This window comes from Notolepis coatsorum (genome assembly GCF_963971535.1).
Source record: "Notolepis coatsorum genome assembly, chromosome: 13".
In the NCBI taxonomy this organism is placed as follows: domain Eukaryota; kingdom Metazoa; phylum Chordata; class Actinopteri; order Aulopiformes; family Paralepididae; genus Notolepis; species Notolepis coatsorum.
In genome coordinates, this window is record NC_140177.1 from 36,922,613 (window position 1) to 36,944,001 (window position 21,389).

Genomic DNA, 21,389 nt, shown 5'->3' on the forward strand with positions numbered 1-21,389 from the left:
GCCATAAAAGTGCATACTAATTCCCATTCATAAATGTGATTGATTTGATTAAGTGCTTGCTCTACACACCATCGCTGTGTAGGAATAAAGACCTATTTCTAATTCGTACATTTGTGTTGGATCCGTTTCATCTACGTGACAGTGTTCATCATAATATATTTATGCCGAGTACTGGGTGGCCGAATATAAAGTACAAAGGTAGTGGTAGTAAGTATCATATCTAGTAATACAGTCAGGGAATTGTACCCCTCAGTTACAATTGGTCCTTCGAGCCGGAGGGTAATTAGTGTAATATTAATATAGTGTTATTAATATTGAAATGGCCTATGATGAACACTCCACGAAACGATCCTCCTAACCAACGCCCGCAGCGCGAACGACGGCTCCCTCAGTACTTAGAGGCTTACGCTGTCAGTCAACAACCTAGTCTTCTACTAACAGTAAACGCGGTAAAACTAGAAAGTAAAAGTATGTCTAACCCCAACGCCCAGACTACCCCGACCATAGAGGCCCCTACGGGTTCTAATGTAACTGACCAAGTTCACGGTGGGGACCAGTGGGAACCAGACATGACTTCACACCCCGCCAGTACTGAAGAAGTAGTCCCCGATGAGTCCCGGGAGGAATACAACGCTACCGAGAGAGAACTCGGCACGGAAGAAGACGGGGAGAGCACCGTGGAGATAGAGCTCCAAGGCTCCGCAAGGAGTACCCCGAGGGAAGGCTCCCCTATACAACCGCCTTCTCCCAGCGAGGCAGAGAGGACCCTACAGCAGGCCTTCCTCATCAGCCTGAACGCCGCTGCTGAACGCGACCGACTGCAGATCCAGCAGCGGAGCGAAGAAGAGCATATACGTCTAGAAATAAGACGCATTCAGAGGGAAGAGAATGTGGCCCGAGACCGAGCAGACAGCCAGCGAGCAGCTGCTGGTGCTCTACGGGACGCAGAGCGCGACAGACAGCAAGCGCAACTAATAGAACAGCTGATCAGACGGACAACACCCTCTCCCTCCGCCAGAGGCTCCAGGAACTCGTCTAGACACACCTCCAGGGCGGCATCCCCTAGCCGAGTAAACAACCCTGAACTTGACCAACAGACGAGGTCTATACCCCCCACAGACCACCTCCCCCCACCGGTCCAAGCGAGACCTAGCAACCGGGAAGGAGCAGCATATCCTGTGGAGAGGCTAAACCAGAGACTACAAGCACTGGATGACCTAACTGAAGACGAAGAGGAAGAGGAGGAGAACCACGCCCGACGACAGCACAGTACTCTACCGGACCAGGAGGTCCGGTACAGCCCAGGCTATACTCCCGCGGAGCTGCGCTACAGACCCCCGACTCTATACCCGGGTGAGCACGACGCACGACCCGCACCGAGGAACAGCACCTGGACAAGCGGGCCATGGTACACTGCCGGTACCAGCCCATACCAAGGAGCGGGAGGAGACTCGCCTAGGAGGCCTCTCCCCCAACGCTCGCCGATGTATCCACAGTCAGCGTCATACATTGGCACGCCTATGGTACCCGACTTCACCCAAGAGAACCGGGCCCAGTATACAGAACTCCGCATGTGTCTGGAGACCATGTTGGTGGATGTATTGTATGAACGCCATAAATACGCCATCCTACTGAAGCACTTAAAGGTACCCCGCGCACATAATATAGCGCTCGCCTACGCGACTTCCACCACCCCATACACAGCAGCGCTGGTAGCATTGGACCAGAGGTATGGGCGCATATGGGATTACGTGATCCAGGAGATCCGACACATCGACCGCTTACCCCCAGCAATAGACAATCGAGCACTGGACGACCTGTCCATCAGAGTGCAGTCCCTGGTAGGGATGTTGGGAGCGCAGAGAGAGAAGGGGAGGCATGAACTTTACGCCAACTCAAATGTGGAAAGGATCTTGGAGAAGCTGCCGCCCGCTCGACAGGAGCGTTTTAGGCGGCAGAGAGACCACCGAGACCCGAATGGCCCCGAACCGAACCTCCTCGATCTAGCAGACTTCCTGGCGAGAGAAGTCAGCAGCCTACGGCTAGATACATTCGGACGGAGCACCCCTGGCTCCAGAGAAGGAACCAGACGACTAAATGATGGAAGAAGATCGGTGACTGTGATGCACCAATCGGAGTCAGTACCGAGCAGCAGGAGCCACAGTACCCCCTCCAGAACGGAGAAGTGGAAGATAGTGTGCCCCTACTGTGAGAAAGAACACTGGCTAGCGCAATGTGACTCCTTCCCCAAGCTGAACGCGGAGGAAGCAAGTCAATGGATAAAGTCCAACAAGCGCTGTTTTCGCTGTGCGCGCTCACACATGGCAGCCGAATGCCGCTTAAAGAAAAGGTGCACCAAGTGCGATGGAGCCCATCTGGACATACTTCACGACAGTAACAGACGGCGCCCTTCACCCGCACCATCCAGCAGCAAAGCGAGCGTCATGTACATCGATCCCGCCAGCAGCAGTGGAGCCCGAGTACTCCTAAAAGTAGTGCGTGTGACACTAAGCTACCAGAATAAAGTCCTGGACACTTACGCCGTCCTCGATGACGGGTCAGAGAAGACCCTTCTGCTCGCCTCCGCTGCGGCCCAGCTAGGGCTGCGGGGAAGCGAAACCCAAATGACAATTCGGACAATAAGACGAGATTTGAAGACGATAAAGGGCGAGAATGTCTCATTCTCTATCGCAGCAAGCGGCCAGCCTGAGCGACGGTACCAGATTACAGACGCTTTCACCAGCCAAGAAATAGGACTGTCGCGGTACACATACCCTGTCGCCAAGCTGATGGAGAAATATGCACATCTGCGCAAGTTACCGATCCCGCTCATGGACGATGCTACGCCGACCCTGTTGATAGGCTCCGACCATGCAGACCTCATTGTCCCGATAGACCGGGTTCATACCGGACCCCGAGGCTGTCCTGCAGCAGTCGAGACCCGTTTGGGATGGACTCTCCAAGGCCCGCTCGCCAAATCTCTCAACCGAAGTACAGCCACTAGATGTCTCCACTCCCGAGTCACAGAGGGAGAAACCGCACTCCTGCAACACGTAGAGCGGTTATGGACCTTGGAACAAATGCCCTTTAAGAACGGAAAGAAAGACATTCGCTCTAAAGATGACATTTACGCCATTCACCTCCTCGAGACAGGGACCAAGAGAGTCCCGGTCAACGGCGTGTTGAGATACGCCACGCCACTCCTGCGGCGAGAAGGAATGCCTACTTTCCACGCCAAGACAGACGCCACAGAACGGTACCTGCTGAACACGGAGCGGCGCTTAGCCAAGAACCCCGCCCAAGAGAGTGTATACCGCGCTGAGATTGAGAAGCTCATCACAGCGGGACACGTCACAAAGATGGACATTAAAGAGGCTGACCAGACCACTGAATCGTGGTACGTGCCTCACCACAAGGTCCATCACAACGGTAAAGACCGCATAGTATTTAACTGCAGCTACCAGATCGGATCCCAAAATCTGAATAAAGAGTTACTGCCCGGTCCCACCCTCGGCCCCTCCCTACTCGGCGTTCTACTCCGCTTCCGCCAGGAAAGGGTGGCCATCGGCGGGGACATTAAAGGAATGTTCCTGCAGGTGAGATTAGTAGAGGAGGACAAGCCCCTGTTACGGTTCCTATGGAGAGAGAAGCCAGGAGATGAGCACCCAGCCATCTACCAATGGGAAGTCCTCCCCTTCGGAACGACGTGCAGCCCCTGCTGTGCTACATTTGCACTACAGAAACATGTAGCAGAGGACCCAGCAGCGGACGAAGAGGTCTGACACAGCGTAAAGAACAGCTTCTACGTAGACAACTGTCTACAAAGCCTTTCAACCCAGGAAGAAGCCGAGGATCTCCTGATTAAACTCCGCGCCTCATTGATCAAAGGCGGCTTTGATCTCAGGCAGTGGGCCAGCAGCGATCCGCAAGTACTGCGCAGCCTCTCCTCCGAGGACAAGGCAGCCAGCAGCGAGACCTGGATGGCTACAATCCCGGGAGAAGCCCAGGAGATGACCCTGGGATTGGTGTGGCGATTCAAAACAGATTCGCTTCACTACAGACACAAGCCCCTGACTACGGAGCAGGGAAGGCCGGCGGCGGCGCCGACCACCAGACGGAGTGTGTACACAACACTCGCCCGACAATATGACCCGCTAGGATGTATTCTACCGTACACCACCAGGGCAAAAATGATTGTACGAGCATTGTGGGACAAGGACCAGGGCTGGGACGACCCCATTCCCGCACATCCTGCATCCACCTGGAGAGAGTGGGAGATGGAGCTCCACTCACTCCCAGGCGTTAATATGCGCCGAAGCTACTTCCCACCCACGGTGAGGCCAGAGACATGTAAAATGGACTTACACGTCTTCAGTGACGCCTCAGAGGTCGCATACGGATCAGTAGCCTACTTGCGGGCCCAAGAAGAGGGGGGAGAGATCTACACAGCATTTGTCCTCGCCCGCTCGAGAATAGCCCCACGCAAGCAACAATCTATCCCACGTCTAGAGCTCTGCGCAGCCCTAGCCGGAGCGCACCTAGCCACGCTCATCCAACGTGAGCTCACCATACCGGTGTCTAGAACAATCCTGTGGTCAGATTCCACGACAGTACTCGTCTGGATCAAATCGGACTCATGCAAGTACAAAGTCTTCGTGGGAGTCAGAGTCACCGAGATTCAAGACTTAACCGAAGAGTTAACCGGAGAAACAGAGTGGCGCTACGTTGATACAAAACAGAACCCAGCTGACGTCATCACCCGGGGAATGCCCCTAGATGACCTCACCCGTCGCAATGTCTACAGTGACGGCCCAGCATTCTTAAAGCTCCCGGAAGGAGAGTGGCCCACGCCTATCCCGAGGGAAGCCAGTCAGGAGGAGGCTGAGAATAAGAAGCCTGTGTTCTGTGGATTGAGCACTGTTATCTCCGCAGACCCCAACATAGATGATTGCACTACCATAGAGAGTGCACAACAAAGGACATTCCTGCGGCACCACCCGGAGTGTAAGTCCCCCGCTGAAATGTCAGCAGCTAACTACGAGGAAGCAGAATTGCTTCTACTGCAGCGAGCCCAGAGAGACTCGTTCCCCGATGAATTGGCCTGTCTACAGGGAGGAAAGCCCGTCCCATCCGACAGCAGATTAATTCATCTGGCCCCCGAGAGCGACGCTCATACCCTCATCAGAGTGGGTGGTCGCCTACGCAGAGCCCCCAATCTACCGGATGACATTAAATACCCGATCGTATTGAACAGCCGACACAAGGTCACAGAGCTGATTATAAAGAAATACGATGAGGATGTACATCACGCAGGAGCAGAAAGAGTCTTCGCGGAAATCAGACGTCGTTACTGGATCCTACAAGGAAGAGAGGCGGTACGACGCTTCCAGCGAACATGTCTAGACTGCCGCAAGTGGCGCGCGCAGCCCAGCATACCAAGGATGGCTGACCTTCCTCCATGTCGCCTCCGAATCGGTGACAAGCCATTCCACTCAACGGGTATGGACTGCTTTGGCCCGCTGCACATAAAGAAAGGAAGAGGAACCGAGAAGCGGTGGGGTATTGTATTCAAATGCATGACCACCAGAGCGATACACATCGAGCTTCTCCCGACCATGAGCACAGACTCATTCCTTATGGCCTTCCGTAGATTCACATCACGGAAAGGAAGACCGTCTACACTATTGTCCGATCATGGGACAAACTTCAAAGGCGGCGAAAGAGAGCTGAGAGAGAGCTTCCAAGCTATGGGCCCAGAACTTAAGACCCACCTCGCTCCAGCACAGATTGACTTCCAATTCAACCCCCCAAACGCACCCCACTTCGGTGGTACTTGGGAACGGGAAGTGCGTTCCATAAAGACAGCCCTGTACGCAGTACTTGGGGCCCAGACTGTGGCGGAAGAAGTCCTAATGACAGTCCTCACGGAGATTGAGGGAGTATTGAACTCTAAGCCCCTCGGCTACGTCTCCAGCGATGTGGCGGATATCGACCCAGTTACCCCCAACACACTCCTGATGGGGCGGCTAGATCCCGCGTTACCCCAGACAATGTACCGGCCTGAAGAAGCGAACGGCCGACGAATGTGGAGGTACAGCCAAGTATTAGCCGACAAGTTTTGGAGCAGTTTCCTACTGCACTACCTACCGTCTCTACAGACCCGCCAGAAGTGGGTAAAGGAGAGAGACAATTTGACAGAAGGAACAGTCGTTATGATTATTGATCAATCACTGCCCAGAGCTATGTGGCCGGCCGGCCGCGTAAGCAAAGTGATCACCGGTGCCGACGGCAAGGTCCGAGCAGCTGAAGTGCTTGTCCAGGGTCGCACTTACACCCGTCCCGTGGCGAGGCTCATAGAACTGCCCCGACTCCCAGACACAATCGATGATGACCATGACCCTATAACCCTATGACTTTGTGAAGTTGACTGACCCCTACAGCAAACCCTTATGTGTAAATAGACAACGCGATTAATCTGTCTCTGCTTAACTGATTAGGTCTGGGACCAATCAGGGGGTGGCTGTTGTGAAGGGCCAGATTAAACCGAATATATATATTTATTGTATATATATATTTAATTGTATTTGTATATTCTCTAATATTCCCTGATATCCCTTGTATATTCCTTGTACAATATGCATTGAATATCCATTCTAGCCTACTGAACATCCCATAATAGTCTCCATTCTACTATTGGTCAAGACCTTGGTGCCAGGCTGCCATACCCCCCAGACCCAGTTCAAACGTACCGCTCAACATGTACGAACAAGTCCTAGTTCCGCGTAGGAATCTGGCTACCGCACCACTAACGGTACTATTTGTTCATAGTGCGTATATATACTGCGCTACTAAAGTAGGACTTCCTTTTTTAGTCCAGTTTCTTACCCTCCAATAGAGTGACAGACGTAAAGCCTCCCCGCGACGCCACGTGTGGGAGTAAGGCCAAGTTCGGCCTACCATCGGTATTGAGACATCGTGTATATTAATATTTGAATAGTCATATTTGGCACTATATCGTCGAGTTGGACGTAGTCTATTAAGCTAATAATAGTCTGTTAATATATAGTGCTTCGTGCGGTGAGAATACTATCGTAGTCAGTACCCCATCGTTTCGGGCAGAACACTGGCTGCTTATCCAGGATGATCGACCCCATGTGAGATTGCACCCGAGGAGCCCCAGAGCCGACGAGCGAGTGGACCTGCATACCGGATTATTCTACCGACGACAGCCCGCCTTCCCAGGCACGGATTATGCTTTGTATACAGTGATTATTCTATGGATAAAGACCAACACTGCCGTGTGTTGGAAACCCCCCCCCCCGGAGAGGACGACAGGTGAGGAGACGCTCTACACGACGAGGTCGCTTCACGTCTCTCCATCGTGGACCGGAGGAAGCCGGCCCATAGAGAGTCCAACTGCTTTCATCTGTGGATCGAGGATCGCTGAGGCACCGAGCCGCACAACCGTGGGTTCTCCCAGGATACCCTCGGCCAGACGGATACAGCCAGACTCTACCCCCCCCCCCCCCCCTTCTCCAGTTGTCTTACAAGCGACCGGATTAACCCCCCTAGTGTATCCAGTCTTATAATCATTAAAGTATCATTGCTGTTATTCCTTAACTATTCCAGGTCGTATATTTACCACCTGCGCCATCAGAGATTGGACGTTCTCTATTGATATACCAACGAATACTCTTGCCATAAAAGTGCATACTAATTCCCATTCATAAATGTGATTGATTTGATTAAGTGCTTGCTCTACACACCATCGCTGTGTAGGAATAAAGACCTATTTCTAATTCGTACATTTGTGTTGGATCCGTTTCATCTACGTGACAGTGTTCATCATAATATATTTATGCCGAGTACTGGGTGGCCGAATATAAAGTACAAAGGTAGTGGTAGTAAGTATCATATCTAGTAATAGTCAGGGAATTGTACCCCTCAGTTACACTAGGTCTAAGCCAAATATCTCACATTGTCCACGAGATCCACATTATGTGAACGCGACGGGGTGACGAACAAACACAGCAGCACCACAATTCGACACACTGCCCGTGGGAATCAAACCGGGAACCTTCCGACTACCAGACGACTGCTCTCCTGATCCACTGAGTCGACCCCCTATTGTAAACACAGCTGGCTCACCAATGGACGTTTTCATGTGATACTGAGTCGACCCCCTATTGTAAACACAGCTGGCTCACCAATGGACGTTTTCATGTGATATTGTGCTGCAGGCCTGTACACTGCGATGATATGATCGCAAATTGCCCCCTAATTTGGTCCGTGCGAGTTTAAAATAATATCTGGGGGCAAGCTTGCGAGTGGTAATTTCAACCCTTCATTCGCATTTCACTCCTAAATTAATCCATACAAATTGTAGTAAAACATTAGCCTACAACCAGGGCTGTACAGTGCAATATAATGTTGCGGTTGTAATTTAATTAGACAGACCAGCGCGGACCTTTAATAACATGCAATTTAATTGACACGAGCAATGAGCTAACGGTAGCTTCTAACCAAGGTTACCATTAGGATTATGCTAAGCTAACTAGCGATCTCTGCTAACCCTGGAAAACGGTCAAAGCGGACTCCACAAGACTAGTTCCATTCGTGAGGAAAGGGGTGGGTTATATTGACAACGCTTGACAACAGAAGTTTAAACATAACTTCATATTTATTGGTTATTCATTTCTGTATATCATTGAATTTCCATCTCTGTAACTGAGGGGTACAATTCCCTGACTGTATTGATAAGTATGGTATCATTAAACCACTACCGCTTTATGTACTTTAACTACTGGCCATACAGTACACGATATCTAAATATGATGAACACTTTCCCACAATGAAATCGGTTCCAGACAAAGGTAATAATCAAATATTTAATATAGCAAAAGGTACATATGATATTTACTATTACATTTATGATTTGAATGCACTTGTAAGGCAAATGAGTACTCGTAGGCAAATCAACACTGAATGTCCAATCTCTGGTTACGCAGGAAGCAAGTATACAACCTGGCTCTTAGGGAATTAGATCTATGGTACACTTAATGATATAGCGGGATAATCTGGAAGGGGTCCTCCCGGTTGTAAGCCGGTAGGGGGGGTAGGAGAGCCGTCGGTAGTAGACCGTCTGGTCAACGATATCTAGGGAGACTTCAAGTACAGAAGACAGTGCAGTAGACTCTTGATCCGCAGATGAATACACCTTGGTTCTCTCGTAGGCTGTAGCTCCACAATGAAGAAGAAGCTAGGCGACCTCAGTCTCTCTGAGCGCCGACTCAACTTGACTCCTCTCGGGGGTAAATCCAACACTCACAGGCGTCGGCGATTATCCGCTCCACAAATCACAGTATCAAAGCAAATATATTCCAGCCGCATAGGGCTCAGCAGTCGTCGGGTAGGTAATCCAGTGTACATGTCCCTCGGTCCTCGTCTAGATCTCCTCGGATGAAGGCGCCATGTGGTCGGCCCAGCCTGGTTAAGACTCTAGATAACACGAGGAAGCGTTGGAGATGCTGGTCACTTTAGAACTCTAACCGCACGATGCACCATACACGATAGACTATTATTACTTAATAGAAATACGTCGCACTCGACGGTACAGTGCCAAACTCTGACAATTCAGTTATTAATTCGCACGAGGTCTCGATGCTATTCTAAGGCCAAACAGGCCATACTACACCGCACGTGGTATCGTGGGTGAGGCTTCACGTTCTGTTACTAAGTTGGGTAGAAGGGTAAAGGACTAAGGGATTTCTACATTTACTTGCGCCCTATTTATATGCACGGTGAACAAATAGTGCCACTCTCATTTCGGTAGCCGTATCCCTGAGCGGAGCCGGGGCTAGTACGGACATGTCTCGTCGGTACCTTTGAACTTGACGCCAGGGGCTGGTCCCCTGGCGCCTGGTCCTTTTGTCCAATAAGAGAATGAACTATTATGGGCTATAGTAGGCTAAAGGGATATTCTGTGTATATGTACAAGGAATATACAAGGGATATCAAACGATATACAAATACTATTCAATATATATCCATAAATAAATATATATATTCGGTTTAATCTGATCCTTTGTAACAATCTCCGTGTGTCTCCATCTCTTCCTGTTTACATTCGAGTGTGACGTCATCACCTACGGCAGCTTAGACTATCAAAACGCGAAGGGGGGGGGGGGGGGGCTGGCTCTCTCTCTCTCTCTCTCTCTCTCTCTCTCTCTCTCTCTCTCTCTCTCTCTCTCTCTCTCTCTCTCTCTCTCTCTCTCTCTCTCTCTCTCTCTCTCTCTCTCTCTCTCTCTCTCTCTCTCTCTCTCTCTCTAAATGTTACACACAGTATAAATACTAACTGGATAGTTGATGATATAAACATTTAATTTCATTATCTGAAATATTCTAAAATCATTAAGTCTGTGTGATTATTATTTTCTCACAGTAGTGTGTGTGTATATATATGTGTGTGTGTGTTTGGCTAAAGTTGATAGAAAACACAGTACTGTGTAAAAGGCACCCAAGAGTTTTTATATAAATTGTCTTAGATGTAAATAATTTTTTTTATTAGTGTGTCAGTAAGTAGACTACTCTTAGTACATTTTCATTAAATTATTTTTTAAAGCATCTTCATGGTTTAATAATGCAAACATATGTTGCAGGGACTTATTATAATCATCATATTGGCGTGACTGTATGCATCAAAGGGTTAAATCAAGCATTTTTAAGTGCTTTAGAGGAAATGTCAAAATATTGCGATATCATTTAGAGGCCATATCGCCCAGCCCTACTATAATGGTAAAATAGTTATTTAAAAATTTGCCCCTAAAAAATATTGTTTGCCCCTAAATTTCTCATTTAGGGGCAAGTGTGCCCCTAGTGAAAAAGCTTAGCGTACAGCCCTGGTGTTTGTCTCCACGTCGCCTACACAGATGTGGATATATATATATATGACTATACATTTTCTGCCAGAATTTAAAATGGAATTTGAATCTATATGACAAGAGCGAACCACCAGTTACAGCAATTCACAACAAATTACTGTTCTATGGATGTATATGGAACACATGCAATGCATGGAATATCAGCAAACTCGGCAAGGCCAACTCTTTTACAGTGGGCGACATTATTGTCACAAGGAAAGATGAAATCACCTACCTGGGTTCCATCCTAGAGGCAAATCTTTCCTGTGACAAAATGGCAACCAATAAAATAAAAAAAAGTCAACCAACAAACAAGATTCTTGTACCGGATCTCCTCTCTGGTAAAGAAGAATACCTTGAAGACTCTTAACAGGAGCACTCATTCAAGGGTACTACGACTATGCTTGCACCTCATGGTACCAAAGCACCTTAAAGGCGCTAAAAACAAAATTACAAACTTCACAAAACAAACTGGTCTGACAGCCTACTGCTTGGCCTTACTCATAAAACTCACCTTACCCCTTCCCATTTTGACAACCTAGGAGGGCTTAGAGTAGACGACAGAGTACAGCAACTTGCAATGGGCCTGTTCTACAAGATACACTACACCACTAAGGTACCCATGTACATGTCGAAATACTTCCCAAAGGTCTGTGAATTCCACGACCACAACACCAGAGGGAGTTCCACAAATCATGTTCAACCCAGATTCGGCTCAAACAAGGGACTAAACACGTTTTGCAATTATGCCACAATAATGTGGAACGCCCTACCCACAACCGTGAAGGAATGTGAATCACTACCCTCCTTCAAGACCACTCTCAAAGAGCACCTACGGGTGGCTGCAATTAGAAACTGGCCCCTGTAAATGTCCAAATCCCCCCCCCCCCCACCAATGTACAGTTTCTTCCCCTTCTGATGTATATATATATCTTTTTTTATGATCTCTTGTTACTACACAGTTCTGTATATCTGTATGTCTTCTATGTCATAAATTGTCCTGATGAATTTAAAATGGGGGACCCCGATGTAAACAAGACGAAAGTCTTTTTCTGGTCTGCATCCTCTTAGCCGTTGTTTTGTATTGAGCCGTACTGTATTGTACCCATTCTGCAATCTGTTAATAAAGTTTTCAATCAATCAAAGCAATTCTAGGGCTGATAAGATTGAGCCAGATTAGCCGACATAAGCCCGGCTCATTCGGTAATGGGTCGACTAACCAGCCGTGAATTCCCTCCACAAGACGGGCAGACATGACTTCGCCGATGGTGGTTCCGGTCATCGACGTGCAGAATGACAACTTCAGTTCACTGTGGGCTGCGATGGTCCTGGCCATCAAAACATCTTCCTTCATCGCCCTGGATACGGTGAGTTGCATTTAATATCACCTTTTAGGTTGAGGAGGTGCCATTTGTTAGTCCTTGGTAATATAATGACCTCTTCGTTAGATTAGACTAGATTCAAATGTATTGCCCATCATACAGCACAAGTACAGTACAATGAAAATAAGTTTGTCATCTAACCAATGTACAGGTGATTAAACTGGGTATAAAATATATAAACGAGTAGTACTGAGTAATAGTGCTAATCGGATGTATGTACAGAGTTGTAGTATTAATATGTACAGTGATACAGGTACTATATCAGGGCTCTATACTAACTTTTATTTCCCAAGGGTGAACAAATTTAGGAGCGCAGTGAAAATGTTTATTAACAAACCACTTATTACATGCATATTATACTGTGCGTGTGCGTATGTGTTTGTGCGTGTGCATACTAAGGGACAAACATCTGTAGCACATGCCACCAAAATCACACATTGACGCAAAGGATATTGTCCAGCTGATTTTGTATGTTGTAGTGTTGTCACGAATCAAGATACCAACATTTTGACTTTTATACCGATAGGAAAGGTAATGGAATATATTATTATATGACAGAACATGGACAATTCTTTATACAATTCTTTAATTAATTATAATTTAAATGAATATTTTGATAAATTATAAACATTTAAATAATTTATTTTTTATATTTCTGTTACAGCCACTGAGCTATATACTATAGCTAATGTCCATCAATATCCTCCTTTTGAATTAAATAGGTTCAGGAATCAGGATTGTTAGCAGAGAGAGATGGGGGGGGGCAGGTTAGCAAGGCCATATACAGCCCTAATATTGTATACATGATGTACCGGTAATAGAGAAACAGAGGTTTGAACAAAATAAAATATTTGCTCCTTACTTTTGTGTTGACTTGTTGCCAGATGCCTGTTTTGGGTTCCAGCTGAGAGGTAGGAGCTGGAACACATAACGGTTCCATAGCCTGAAGTATTATAGTCATACAAGTCCAAAGTTTATAAAAATCCCACGGAAAATTTGTGTTTTACAAAGGTTTTTGTAATGTGTACCGCAATAATTCAGTGTGATTATCCAAAATGGCCATCCGCTTCCATTCATTCAGACGTGCGAGTAAAAAAAAAATAATAACTTTTTGGTCTTCTTCTGCCCCCTTCTCGTTGCAATCAGCGCTCGTCTGGGATCGCTTTCGGAGCAGACGCTCCTTGGCTACAACGGTGGTCAATCATTTTCGCCATCAGCGGTGACTGGGCATTTCAGGACCGTTTACAACCGGACGTGGTCACTCGTTGGAACGGCTTGTCAAATGACACTTGCCGGATATTTCGTCTTGTAACTCGAGTCGAGACCCAACGCACTCAATAGACCACTGCACTTCCGCGTTACATTGAGCTCATGGGAGGGAGAGCGGGGGGAGGAAAATGAATGAATGTGGATGAGAGCCTTGACATTAAGTGGTTGTAGCTACGGCTGTGGGTGTTCTGGAGACATGATCCAATAGACCTTTATGCGGCTGAGTCTCCTGAACACGGAGAGACCAATCCCGAGTCGATCTGCACTTTCTCGGCCAAGCTATAGTCACTTTTCCGCACCTACTCCTGAACTCTGCATGCGCTCTCTCTCCCATGATTTCAGAATACCGGAAGTGTTGCGGTGGTTGAGTGTGGTAACGATCTAAAGGCGGCAAATTCAACCTTCCAACAATGTATTGGTTGCACAGCAAAAAATGCAGCCCGGAGCCGACAGACGAGGGCAAAGTGCTGCGATGCACGAACGGACGTGACGGCTCGCATGCGGTCCCCCGAACGTTAACACTTTGAGTGCCAACGACGAGATTTCTCGTCCTAACTCGCCATGCGTTGTGTGCCAATGACTAGATTTCTCGTTATTTAATCGTTATTTCTTTTATTAGCGATATCCATTCATTTTTCATCCATCCAGCCTGACGTTATCATTGGGAATGGCTCTGAGCTCGAAAAGGGCAAATACCGCCGCCTATCGTCTCCCGGATGGTAACGCACATCATTGGATTGGATTGAGTGGCCATGTGCATCAGAAAAAAGGGCTATTATCGCGGAATTTCTCTGAAATTACTAGAACTCTCTGAAACTATACTCCTATTCAAAACGGAAATGTACCAATGAAAAAACAATCCGTTTCGTACATGTTGACTGCAAGCAAGTCATTGATAAGCACGGGGTGTTTTAGACCCATAGCCATAATTTAAGATATAGTTTAAGCGTTCGCAAATATCCCCGACCTCCCATTGACTAAATCGCTGGCACTCAAGGGGTTATCTGGCCAAAGGGGCGTGGCACCCAATGTGTTAAGAGGATTATGAAATGCAATAATCAATTGCGCGTTGACACGGCCACTACACAAAGCTATTACTCGCACACTGCTCCTAAATGATTTTTCCGGTTTGCACAAATCTATTTTCAGGGGCAAATGCGAGTGAAATGGTCGCACTGTAGAGCTCTGTATGTGTATATTTATACTGGTTTCTGGACTGTGTTTCGTTTCAGGAGCTGAGTGGTCTTGGAAACAGGAAGGCTTTGCTTGCTGAGTGAGTAATGATCTATGTTGACTTTGTTATTATACATATTTCTCTAATCTTCACTGTCTAGTCTGACTTTTCACACACAACCCATGGTGTACAATAACAGTGTGTACTGAGTAGACTAACCTGCAGTAGTTAGATAACAGTGTGCACTGAGTAGACTAACTTGAACTAGTTAGATAACATATTGTGTACAGAGTAGTAGACTAACCTGAAGTAGTTAGATAACATAGGGTGTACTGAGTAGACTAACCTGAAGTAGTTAGATAATATAGTGTGTAAAGAGTAGACTAACCTGAAGTAGTTAGATAACATAGTGTGTACTGAGTAGACCAACCTGAAGTAGTTAGATAATATAGTGTGTACTGAGTAGACTAACCTGAAGTAGTTAGATAACATAGTGTGCACTGAGTAGACTAACCTGAAGTAGTTAGATAACATAGGGTGTACTGAGTAGACCAACTTGAAGTAGTTAGATAACATAGTGTGCACTGAGTAGACTAACCTGAAGTAGTTAGATAACATAGTGTGTACTGAGTAGACTAACCTGAAGTAGTTAGATAACATAGTGTGTACTGGGTAGACTAACTTGAAGTAGTTAGATAATATAGTGTGTACTGAGTAGACTAACCTGAAGTAGTTAGATAACATAGTGTGTACTGAGTAGACTAACATAAAGTAGCTAGTGGATGCTTTGTTCAACTGCAGGTAGATTTGCTTTGGCACTATTAGAGCAGACCTCTAGTGAACTGCAGGCCACTATTATCACTCAGAGGAGTCTACAGTTCACTAGAGGTCTGCTCTCCTCTGGGTGATAATGGTGTCTGTAGTTCACTAGAGGTCTGCTCTCCTCTGGGTGATAATAGTGTCTGTAGTTCACTAGAGGTCTGCTCTCCTCTGGGTGATAATAGTGTCTGTAGTTCACTAGAGGTCTGCTCTCCTCTGGGTGATAATAGTGTCTGTAGTTCACTAGAGGTCTGCTCTCCTCTGGGTGATAATAGTGTCTGTAGTTCACTAGAGGTCTGCTCTCCTCTGGGTGATAATAGTGTCTGTAGTTCACTAGAGGTCTGTTCTCCTCTGGGTGATAATAGTGTCTGTAGTTCACTAGAGGTCTGCTCTCCTCTGGGTGATAATAGTGTCTGTAGTTCACTAGAGGTCTGCTCTAATAGTGCCAAAGAAAATCAGATCTACCTGCAGTTGAACAAAGTTCACTATTAGAGCAGACCTCCAGTGAACTACAGACACTATTATCACCCAGAGGAGAGCAGACCTCTAGTGAACTACAGACACTAGTATCACCCAGAGGAGAACATACCTCTAGTGAACTACAGACCTCCAGTGAACTACAGACACTATTATCACCCAGAGGAGAGCAGACCTCTAGTGAACTACAGACACTATTATCACCCAGAGGAGAACAGACCTCTAGTGAACTACAGACCTCTAGTGAACTACAGACACTATTATCACCCAGAGAGCAGACCTCTAGTGAACTACAGACACTATTATCACCCAGAGAGCAGACCTCTAGTGAACTGCAGACACTATTATCACCCAGAGGAGAGCAGACCTCTAGTGAACTGCAGAGTGCAGACACTATTATGTAGAGCCATATGAAATCCGCAAATTCTTTTCCAAATTCCATAATCTTTTTTTCCAAATTCCGTTTTTTCCGTTTTAATATTTCAGAATTCTGTATTTTGCTTTGTACGCGCATTTTACCATCAGAAATAGTGTCTAATAAGTGGGAATGAATAAATGTCCACAATTTAATAAGATATAACAGTCCATTTAATAGCGCTGTCTTAAAAAAATTAAATAAATGATATTTCTTTTTAGCAAAATCAACTCTGCCTCTCTTTGTTAACCCTTTCTCCGCCGATGACGTGTTTACACGTCATTCCTCGCCATGCGTAATCTGCCAATGACGGGTTACGGCGTCTTTGAGATCAATATTTCATATTTTCGTCATGGTATTCACATTTCACAAATTTAAACTTTACAGCACTGACAAAGTTGAACAAAGTGCTGTACAAGTCCCACAACATTAAATTTCTTAGTTTTTTTTAAATTTTTTTACAGTTGATTCCATTTTTATTGCTCAATTCCGTGATTCCGTCCGCGATTCCGTGAACGCGGATTTCATATGGCTCTACTATTATGTCCTCCTCACAAGAGAGCGACAGGATTAATTGGCGAAGTGGCCCTTTAACGAGGGGCTGAATGCTTTGAAGGCAGATGTGGTCTGTAGTGGAGAGTTGGAGCTAATCACACCTGCTGCGTGTTGAACTGACTCCAGGTCTGTAGTGCCAGAGTTGAAGCTAATCACACCTGCATGTTGACTCCAGGTCTATAGAAGAGAGTTGGAGCTAATCACACCTGCATGTTGACTCCAGGTCTATAGAAGAGAGTTGGAGCTAATCACACCTGCATGTTGACTCCAGGTCTATAGAAGAGAGTTGGAGCTAATCACACCTGCATGTTGACTCCAGGTCTATAGAAGAGAGTTGGAGCTAATCACACCTGCATGTTGACTCCAGGTCTATAGAAGAGAGTTGGAGCTAATCACACCTGCATGTTGACTCCAGGTCTATAGAAGAGAGTTGGAGCTAATCACACCTGCATGTTGACTCCAGGTCTATAGAAGAGAGTTGGAGCTAATCACACCTGCATGTTGACTCCAGGTCTATAGAAGAGAGTTGGAGCTAATCACACCTGCATGTTGACTCCAGGTCTATAGAAGAGAGTTGGAGCTAATCACACCTGCATGTTGACTCCAGGTCTATAGAAGAGAGTTGGAGCTAATCACACCTGCATGTTGACTCCAGGTCTATAGAAGAGAGTTGGAGCTAATCACACCTGCATGTTGACTCCAGGTCTATAGAAGAGAGTTGGAGCTAATCACACCTGCATGTTGACTCCAGGTCTATAGAAGAGAGTTGGAGCTAATCACACCTGCATGTTGACTCCAGGTCTATAGAAGAGAGTTGGAGTTAATCACACCTGCATGTTGACTCCAGGTCTATAGAGGATCGCTACAAGGCCGTCTGTCACGCTGCTCGCACTCGCTCCATCCTGTCTCTGGGGTTCGCCTGCTACAAGCGACATGACGACAAGGTACCCTTACTGTACATGTGGTGCATTTATATAACAGCTTTCAGTTCAGTCTTGTGACGAAACTAAATAAATATTGAAACCTCTCACCCCCTCGTCCCCTTCCTCTTCTCTTCCTCTCTCCCCTTTCCTCTCTCTCCCTCTTCCTATCTCTCTCCCTCCTCTCTTCCTCTCTCTCCCTTCCTCTCTCCTCTCTCCCTCCCTCTTCCCATCTCTCTCCCCCTCTTCCCATCTCTCTCTCTCTCCCCCTCCAGGTTGCAGACAGCTACCTGGTGCAGGTGTATAACCTGACTCTGTTGTGTTCAGAGGAGTACGTCATTGAGCCCCAGTCTGTTCAGTTCCTGGTGCAACACGGCTTTGACTTCAACAAGCAGTACGCCCAGGGTGTCCCCTACTGCAAGGGCAACAACAAGGTGAGGACGGGCAGGACATTATTGTCCCCTACTGCAAGGGCAACAACAAGGTGAGGACGGACAGGACATTATTGTCCCCTACTGCAAGGGCAACAACAAGGTGAGGACGGACGGAGGACATTATTGTCCCCTACTGCAAGGGCAACATCAAGGTGAGGACGGACAGGACATTATTGTCCCCTACTGCAAGGGCAACAACTAGGTGAGGACGGACAGGACATTATTGTCCCCTACTGCAAGGGCAACAACTAGGTGAGGACGGACAGGACATTATTGTCCCCTACTGCAAGGGCAACAACTAGGTGAGGACGGACAGGACATTATTGTCCCCTACTGCAAGGGCAACAACTAGGTGAGGACGGACAGGACATTATTGTCCCCTACTGCAAGGGCAACAACTAGGTGAGGACGGACAGGACATTATTGTCCCCTACTGCAAGGGCAACAACTAGGTGAGGACGGACAGGACATTATTGTCCCCTACTGCAAGGGCAACAACTAGGTGAGGACGGACAGGACATTATTGTCCCCTACTGCAAGGGCAACAACTAGGTGAGGACGGACAGGACATTATTGTCCCCTACTGCAAGGGCAACAACTAGGTGAGGACGGAGAGGACATTATTGTCCCATATCTTCATCAGTCAACAGACGTTTCTGCGCTGTCCTTTCAGCACCACAGTTTTGAAATTATGATAAAAACAAAATGCTTATGTGTGTGTGTGTGGGGGGGGGGGGGGGGGTAGGATACAAACCCGGTTTAGGGTGTAGGAGGAAATGGTTCAAATGTGAGCTCCACGTATTGACAATGCTGATGCTACATACCCTACCACATGGCCCCACAACCCAACGTGTAGATAAATACATGCTACATAACCTACCACATGGCCCTTAACACTTTGGATGCCAGCCCCGATGATAGTCGGGTTATCTCGCCATGCGTTGAGTGCCAGGACCCCCGAAAACCTGTGTATAGTCGGGTTTTCATAGTTATTTCTTTTATTCGATATTTCCATTTATTACAGGCACACGGACATCTGGGTTAACATGAGGAATCATCCTGAGAATGCCAACGTGCAATACCGGCCACATCCACCCAGGTGGAAGTATCGAGCACCCTTTGAAACATTATATCTTGGCCTGTGGGTCGATCAAAAGTCTCTGGTCGGATTTCTATTGGTCGGGCAAGGGGCGCGGTTATAACGGTTGGATTGAGAAGCGTGAATTGTGGCATGATGTGTGGCGGATTATGTTGGTGACACGATCGACACCAATACTGGGACTCGCGATCAGATAATTGGAATATTCTTTTTGGGGTACATCCTAGTGAAGGTAAGGCCTATATGGTATGAATCCTGCTGTGATCCAACCATGATTTCACTTCGATCACAATATATGTGTGTATTTTACTCCACAACGTGTGCCGTTGGTGACGATCAAAGCATCAAAAAACTACCCCCCCCCCACCCTTTCATGCATTCATGATGAAACATAATACCGATAATATAGATGTGATTTTGAAAATAGTAGCGTGTATAGGCGAGAAATGGCAACGTTTTTAGTGAATTGCACGTATTGCTGCATAGCGTCGTTTTCTGGGATTAGACAGGATTACTCTAAAACTATAGTCATATTCACCACGGTATAAAACGGGAATGTATGGATGAAAATAGGGATGCCCCGATCACGTTTTTTGCCATCGATACCGATCACCGATCGTCGTGAGCCATATCGGCTGATACCGATTCGATACCGATCGTTTTTGATTAAAAAGAAATTAAAAATTATTTTATATAAAACGTTTTTTTATTTTTATTTTTTTATAAAATATATATATTATATAATTAGACTTGTACTTGTATTATCTGCGAGACATCGCCACCACGCAACAAGTCAAAATGCTCGCTATCTGCAAACAGCTCCACTGTCTGTGTGTACTCTAGTAGCCCAGCTCCAAAAAGGATTCTCCGGCGCTGCAGCGGGACCCTATTGGTAACGTTATGCTTTGGTCATTTCACATTCAGCAAGCCCTCAGCTCGAATACGCATTAAATCAATGTTATAAGACATTGATATCAAGAGCTATCTGTAGCTACTGCTAGCCGGCTAGAGGGGGGGGGGGGGGGGCAGTTTCCTCATTTTACTTTTCCGTCAAGCCAACTGAAGAATCCATTGTGATCGCCGGCCCGGAAAACGCGTGGATTATGTATTTACAGTACCCAACGTAGGGCTGGGCGATAAAACGATAACGATAACTATCGCGATAAATTATTTCCTCGAAATAAACATGAAACGTGGTTGCAAAGCTATCAGCACACGCGCACTAACAACCAATCAGTGAAGGAGATGGCGACAGCGAAGGAGACCCGCGGTGCACCTCTGGGTAGTAAACAAGGCTGGCTAGGATCATTGGCTTGCACGCCGCTATTTTATAGTTTACGTGCGGAGTGGGTGTGTGGCGTGAATTTTGATGGTAACGGTTAGAGTAGTGTGGGGTATGCGGTGGATGTCGTTGCAATGTATTGGGGCGCAACGGAGTATTTTAGGGTGAGAGTTAGTACATTGTCGTGGGATACACCGCTTGCTCTGGCTAACTGTTAGTTCCATTCTTATAATGCATATGATCCAGTGGCGGTAGGTTGCCCCCTGGTGGAATATAATAATCTATGCACTGGTGAAACAAGTGAGTCTATTAATAGCCCCGTCCATCGGCACCGGGCTTAAGAAGTTAATTAAATTTGACAGAAATTATATCGACGATAATTATCGATATCGAGTGATATGAAAATAATTTAATTATTTTATCGCAATGTTTTTTTGGCCGTTTTTTTATCGCCCAGCCCTAACCCAACGCTGAATCAATAAACGCGATCGATATTTGGAATGGCGATCAGGAATTGGAATAATCTTTTTGGATAACATCTGATCTGAGGTAAGGAATTTATTTTACCAGTCTTAGGATAATCAGAGCTATTTCCACAGAGATATCAGCGTTTGCCCTATGCGTGTGTGTGTGTGTGTGCGATC

At 46.7% G+C, this 21,389-nt stretch overlaps 1 protein-coding gene across 1 annotated transcript in view; it reads left to right on the forward strand.

The window, feature by feature from the left end:
- toe1 (target of EGR1, exonuclease) overlaps nt 1–21,389 on the forward strand; it is a 75,021-nt gene that overhangs the window by 4,834 nt on the left and 48,798 nt on the right. The window contains exons 2-5 of the mRNA XM_084327637.1: nt 12,163–12,286; nt 14,803–14,843; nt 17,858–17,954; nt 18,206–18,364. Coding sequence (XP_084183763.1) covers nt 12,173–12,286; nt 14,803–14,843; nt 17,858–17,954; nt 18,206–18,364 — 411 coding nt within the window. The 5' untranslated portion in view covers nt 12,163–12,172. The remainder of the gene's footprint in view (nt 1–12,162; nt 12,287–14,802; nt 14,844–17,857; nt 17,955–18,205; nt 18,365–21,389) is intronic.